Source organism: Oncorhynchus tshawytscha, linkage group LG10, assembly GCF_018296145.1.
Source record: "Oncorhynchus tshawytscha isolate Ot180627B linkage group LG10, Otsh_v2.0, whole genome shotgun sequence".
NCBI lineage: Eukaryota > Metazoa > Chordata > Actinopteri > Salmoniformes > Salmonidae > Oncorhynchus > Oncorhynchus tshawytscha.
Window position 1 is genome coordinate 54,199,243 of NC_056438.1, and position 7,350 is coordinate 54,206,592.

Genomic DNA, 7,350 nt, shown 5'->3' on the forward strand with positions numbered 1-7,350 from the left:
CAGACATCATGTATGACATACATAAGTAACATACTTAAGGTATGTTAAGGGGAGGGACTTATGAAAGAGGAGGAGATGAACAACAGTATAGAAACATAAAAACAGGAGGAAATGTTCAGAGACTGCAGAGATCTTTCTGTCAGTTTCTCTCTGTTTATCTAGTTTCTCTCTGTTTATCTAAGATGGTGTTGCTGGATTCAGTGTTGATCCTGACCATATTTATGGGTAGGTGATGCAATACAATACATGACAAAACAATACAATTCAATACACTGCATTGCCATACTTGTCAATATGAATTCAATTCAATTTCAATATATTTTATTCAACAAATAAATGTATATTAAATAAAACCATTCTCTATGCAGGTGTCAGTTGTGAGGACCTCACTCCACTCAAGAAAGAGATTACTGTTTTACAACTACTCCAGGACATCTACTGGTAGAGATGAAGTCTGTTGGTATCACCAAGACACAGCACAAAGGCCAGAGTTACCCCTGTACATCTCAGGTTCAGAGATGATAAAAGTAGCAGGTCCACTGACCACTCGAATAACTGAATGAAGAGATAAACCGTTTGGATCTGGAGATCTCCTCTGCTGTAGTGACAGACTCTGCTCTGTACTACTGTGCTGTGAGGCCCACAGTGACAGGAAAATTCCTTCCAATTTTATGTGTATTCGTATTCTGCTACAGTCAGGACTCTTAACCACATCATAGACATACAATATGCATGGATTATATGACATCCTTGTTCTCAACATGGACCAGCTCAGTGGTTTGGTCCTCTGGTGGTAAATCCATGTACTGCACTCTTTAGAGGGGCATACCTGAAGCCAACTGACTGGTAATGGACCAGACAAACTGCTCTGTTGGTCTGGGTCACTAGATATAAAAGTAAATAAAGTTTGTGCATGTATAATAATTCAATACTCATGTGCGGATTTAGTGTCTTTATTTCCAGAAGCTACTCAACATTTAAATGCGGTCAGCAAAGTGAAAGTAGAGTATAAAGGGTTTTCTTTATATTTACCCACAAACAGCCTTTTCTGCAGCTCCTGGTGAGGTACCTTCTTATCCTACATGTGCTGCCCACTACACCTCCTGAAGGACGTGTTGATCAGGCCCAAGTGAGCCAGGTGGCTCGTCCACTGCTTCTCACTCTTCAGCCACAACCAATGAGATGTTCTCTCTGACTCCTGATCAGTTATAAGACAGATCTTCTTTGTCTGTGCTCCTCCTATAGACTGCCCTCCACAGTTATGAAGTGACAATATTTTTCAATGTATGACAATGATACAATAGTTCCATCTAGTGTTCAACATTCTGCTCAACAAGGTGAAACCTTGACATTGCTTCTATTTTCAAGGCTAAGTTACTAGCGAGAGTCAAGAGGTGTCAGTGGAGTCTCATAGTTTGCTTCTTTTCCTTTAAGAGAGAGTTATCAGTTTTGTCGCATGGGCTGCTTCTTATTCCACCACATCAGCCTATGGCGGTCTTCTGCATCTGCAGCGGAAGGTGGCCGAACTACAGCGGTGTTTGTCAGACCACGAGACTTCCCGAAAATCGGTCTTCTCAAAAACAATTCTGTTGTGTCCGCACGGTTCGGCTCAGAAAACTAATATGACCACTCTTTGGAAACATGAGACTCTCACGAATACGATGGTTGTCTCTCCTCTGGTTTCCCCTCTGTTTGGGCCACAAACAAATGTGACCCAACTGTTTAAAGGGGGAATTCTCACATACAACATGGAAAATTTAAGGGGTTAAATATGTGTAAAACATATTTTATATACAGTACCAGTCAAAATTGGTAGTAAAGGCCAAATTCGGTATTTGATCAAATCATTTTGCTATATATTTTTTATACCTAAAGGGGTCCTACAATTCCAAATCAAAAATAGCTAAATGATCACTGGTATGAGCATCTTAAAATAATGATATATGTCCACTGGGTTTTTTATACCTAAAATTCAAAATCAAATAGCTAAATTATTAATAATTAGATATGTCAACTTATAACCCCTCCCCAAACTCAACAAAATAATTTAATATACCATAAGCTCCTCCCTTAACGCCGAGCCCCACAATTATGAGACTTCTCAGCTACAGTGGATGGAACATAAAGTCTATAACAGTCTATTCTTCCTCTATACATATATCATAATGGCACATTGGCTTAGGAATACTTTACTTATCCTGGCTGCATGCTATTTTGGTACAGTATACTGCTTCTCCTTCCTATTCTCTTTGTCTGAATTTGAGCTAACAAATTAGTACACAAGAAACTATTATTTAAGAAACTATGTTAACAACTTTTTCAGATTGCAAAGGTGAGGAGGCTGTTGACCAGCAGAGTGGACATGTTACTGCCTTTGAAGGAGGACTGGTAACACTCAGCTGTAACTACACTACCAGTAGTCCATCTCCTGATCTCTTCTGGTACATCCAGTTAACTAGGGACTCTCCTCAGTATGTCCTGAGAAGAGATCGTTATTCAGGGGGGAGCAATAGTGATGAGTTCAAGAAGAGGTTTGATTCCGGGCTGAATTTCACATCTAGCTCTGTCCCCTTGACCATTCAGAGGTTGCAGCTGTCTGACTCTGCTTTGTACCTCTGTGCTCTGAGGTCCACTGTGACAACAATAAATTCAGTCACTGTACAACAACACAGGGTACAGTGTTGTTCAGACAATGTCACAAGCTTCTCAATGTTTGACGATACACAGAAAGAGGAGGAGACAAGGATTTCATCATCTCATCATTGCCTAGTTACATCAGAGTGGTTTTACTCTTCTCCCACTGATCTCACAGTAACAGGCATGGAACCCTGGCTGAGGAATGTACTGATTCTTGCTGCATTTTGTTATGGTATTATAATATTATTTATTTAATATTATTATTAATCTTATTTGTTTACATCCTTTTCTACAATCCCTTTCTTTTTTCAAACATATTTTTCAGTTTTATACTAAAATTAATGGTATGCATTTTAATTCCCTCTATCATGTTACTTACCTCCTCTTTCCCCTAATACAAATGTGTGTCCTTTTCCAGAATGCAGAGGAGAAGACTCAGTCATTCAGCCACCAGGAGATGTGACTGCCACTGAGGGAGGACAGGTCACACTGGACTGTCAATTTGATGCAGTTAATACTAATAATCTCTACCTGTTCTGGTACAAGCATGAATTACATGGCTTCCCTAAGTTCATGCTGGGACTTTTTTCTTTTAGAAGTACAAATGCCACTGGATATGAGGAGAGATTTTATTCCCATCTAGATAAAGACTCAAAATCTGTCCCTTTGACGATCCAGAGGGCGCAGCTGTCTGACTCTGCTGTGTACTACTGTGCTCTGAAGCCCACTGTGACAACAGGATATACAGCCCCCCTACAAATACTAGTGTAGCCTCTGGAGATGGTGTGACTTCTGACAAGGAGGAGTACACCCCCACTGAGGGATCAACAGTGTCTCTGAGCTGTACATATGAAACAAGCAGCAGTAACATCTACCTTTACTGGTACCAACAATACCCTAACCAGGCACCTCAGGACCTACTGTATAAAAGTGCCAGAGCAAATAGTGTTGACCATATCTCTAGTCATCGGTATGAATCTACAACGTCCCAAACGTCAACTACACTCATGATAAAACATGTAACTCTGGCAGACACAGCTCTCTACTAATGTACCCTGAAGGACATCCAGCGATACAGAATATCTGAGAGGATGTAAAAAAAACTAGAGCACGGATAAATGACTTGTTTTGGATGAGCTTGTTGGTCACTTCTGTTGTTAGAGTAAGTAAAAACACATTTAGCATAATATGAGAAACATGTATTATGTACAAATTAGAGTATATTATGAATACGTAAACCAAATCATTTGAAAATGCATGTTTCTTCCTTTTATTCACTTCAGAAGATCCTCTGAAAAATGAGTTGTGTTGTGTTTAGAGGAGGAGCTAGTATGAGAATGAAAAGGAGACACTCAACATGGCATGAAGGTCTTTCCTTAGTTCCATCTAAGCTTCTCTCTCTAACATTAACCATGCTATAATGGTTCACCTTGTTTTTTTTAAACATTTGTGGGTAAGTAAAATACATTTAACAGTAATAATAATGTGTAAATACTTCCTCACAAGCTTGGAAAAAGATCACTTTTATCTCACGTTAGTTTTCTGCAAGTGATAGTTACGGGGATGGAATTTCCTCCATCAGTCTTGAGGAAGATGTGATACATGGTGGAAGTGTCAAGCTTTCCTGTAACTACACAGTATCTGGTGGAGGCAGTGTCTTATGGTATCACCAATATCACACATTTGCTCCCCAATTCCTCCTCTCAGTGTATTCAGCATCTGCTGCGACAAAAGTTACTGCAGATCCACCGTATCCTCGACCATCAGTTAACGTTGACAAAGTGGCCGAATGTGTGGATCTGGAGATCTCCTCTGCTGACAGACTCTGCTCTGTACTACTGTGCCCTGAGGCCCACAGTGACAGGAAAGCCAAGACATACTGTACAACTGTACAGAATCAGGGAATAAAAATCCTTATTGTGAACTGTTTAAAATATGTGAATTATCAGTATGTCTTGGCTTTCAGTATTATCAAAATATGTGAATTATCAGTTTAACAGTAATAAGGATTACAACCGATTACAGTTTACATTACCAGAAATGTAATACTCAAATTAATAAAAATGGAAATTACAAGATTTATTTAACTAAATTTCTTACGTAGAGAGCCTCACCTCAGCACTATACCAACCTCTATTTCTCTGAGCAGGTGGCTCCTCCTCCTGACAGTGGAAGTAGTTGCAGGGCAGACAGGCATCAGCCAAACACTACATATCACACTCTGCAGATCACAGTACACTGTATATCACATATCAGTTTGGTAAACCCTCTTTCCTAGCTGCATTCTGTCAAATACACCATGATGTTGCTCATTTCAATCTTACTGTTTTCAGCACTTGTTGGTAAGGTTTTATGTGAAGTAATTCCCACACTGTCTGTCATTATTTAGTTGGTACATATTAGGCTGATTATAATATAAAATAAGAGGTTTTCATGTTAAGTCTCATGCTTGTTTTCTTCTCCTTCACAGGTGATACTTTAGAGGATGATATTACTCCAACCAGCCCTGAGGAGTATTATTTAGACGGTAGCAGAGTTAAGATCTCCTGTAACTATACAGTAAAATCAGATAGTCTGCTGTGGTACAAACAGTACCCTGGATCAGGTCTCCAATTCCTTTATATAGTAACAACTACCAATATTCCATATGAAGTGAGAGGTGATCCACAAGACTTTCGACTGACTGTTACACAGAACAAGGAGAGAACCCGTGTGGATCTGGAGATCTCTTCTGCTGAAGTGACAGACTCTGCTCTGTACTACTGTGCTCTGAGGCCCACAGTGACAGGAAACCCAGAAACACTGCACAAAAACCTAACATCACCTGAGAGAGTATTTAAACTCTGTAGTTCAAGGTTTTATTTGACAATAGTACCATCTAGTGGAGTCAACATGCCCCCATTATATTATGTTAAGAGGAGGAGCTTAGTGTTAGACATAACATGTAATGAGTGGAACTGATTCACCCAGAGAGTGAATGTTCCAAGAGAAGATCATTAGAGAAGTCTCTGTCTAACACCCAGTGACTATGATGCTGCTCTAATCAGTCTTGTTTCAGTGCAATTGTAGGTGTGAGTTCACTCTCCATTAACGGAATATGTACTAACAGAATGTACACTGTTCGGTATTCATTACAATATGGTATTATCAATATCAAGTGGTAATATGCTTTAAAACACCAAGTGTAGATATACTGTACACTGTCTACATTGACTCAGTAATACATGTTGTTATTATTTACAGGTACAAGTTTTGAAGACATAATAAGTCCAGACAGAGATGTAGTGGATGTTATGGAGGGTAGTAGTGTAGTAGGTTAAACTCTCCTGTAGATACAACAGCTCATTAACCAACAGTCTGTTATGGTACCTCCAGCACCCTGGATCCTCTCCACAGTTCCTCATACTGGACTACTCTGGGGTCAGAACCAACACTAATAGTAAAAAATGGACCCTCATACATGAAAAAGAGAATAACCGTGTGGTTCTGAAGATCTCCTCTGCTGAAATGACAGACTCTGCTCTGTACTACTGTTCCCTGGAGCCCACACTGACAGAAATCCAGAAACACAATACTGATCCTGACAATACAAACACAGACAACCTGAATCTGAGACCCCTAGAAACCCAAGAACATGAGTCTGAATAGATCTTATCTTCCATCCATTATGTTCCCTTCTTTTTATAAGGAAAGTTATTTGCTTATTCAACTACGAGAGACCAGACTTTATATTTGGAAATAAAGTAAATATGTCATGAACATCAGAAAAATCTCATTTGACATAACCTTCTAAACATTCTCTCATATAAATGCCATGATGCCATCTTTACAGTGATTTCGTAAACCAAATCTTCATTACCATCAATACACTTCATTAAGAGTCGTCATTGAATGGGTTTTATGTCAAAGGGAGGAGATACAAATGATCCTGTTCAAACTGTGCATATGATAACAGGAGACATATTTTTGTGAATTAGTTTGTCCAGCATATAGTGGAAGAATATGAATTGAATATGTGTATGTTTTCAAACATTTATTTTCAAATAAGTTAATCATACTCACCTCATACAAAATTCATATCAATACTTACCATAATATTTGAGCTAAATGTAAACTTTTCTCTTTGTCTAATGTACTGCAAAGAGTGCTTATATCTAATACTAACGAGGTAATGTTGACCCATACATTTCTTTACTATCTCTGAACAGGCTCCTCCTTCGTGTCTGTCAGTTGATGGAGATATACAGGATGAGATGGACATGGAAGAGGGAGAGGATCTCTACCTCTTACTGTAACTCACAGTCACTCTCAGTGTGATCTGTATAACCATGGTACTCTGTCTGATCATCTGGCTGGTTCTTGTTGTATTCTGCTTTGGTATAATGGAACCCTTTCTCTCATTGGTTTATCTTATCTTTAACACATTTTTACGATAGTTTTATCATTTCTAATACATTTAAATACACCATGTTCAACAGCAACCAGAAGGTGTGATTACTTAAGTGGTATGACGGCTGTGAGGTCCCATTGTGTTTATACTTGCGTAATCTTGTTTGTACAGATGAGCATGGTACCTTCAGGCGTTTGGAAATTGCTCCCAAGGATGAACCAGACTTGTGGAGGTCTACAATGTTTTTCTCTGAGGTCTTGGCTGATTTCTTTTGATTTTCCCATGATGTCAAGCAAAGAGGCAATGAGTTTGAAGGTAGGTCT

At 39.0% G+C, this 7,350-nt stretch overlaps 1 protein-coding gene and 1 gene segment (V, D, J or C); both read left to right on the top strand.

Moving 5' to 3' along the window:
* The first annotated feature begins 2,329 nt into the window (after positions 1-2,329).
* Positions 2,330-3,788, top strand: LOC121847475. The segment is given in 2 exon segments: positions 2,330-2,869; positions 3,056-3,788. Coding segments are annotated over 2 exon segments (513 nt in total).
* A 1,063-nt stretch (positions 3,789-4,851) lies between these two features.
* On the top strand, positions 4,852-6,285 carry LOC121847649. The gene is made up of 3 exons (XM_042329582.1): positions 4,852-4,979; positions 5,108-5,469; positions 6,013-6,285. The coding sequence occupies exons 1-3, from the start codon at positions 4,937-4,939 to the stop codon at positions 6,283-6,285; spliced, it is 678 nt and encodes a 225-aa protein (XP_042185516.1). The 5' UTR covers positions 4,852-4,936.
* The last annotated feature ends 1,065 nt before the right edge of the window (positions 6,286-7,350 follow it).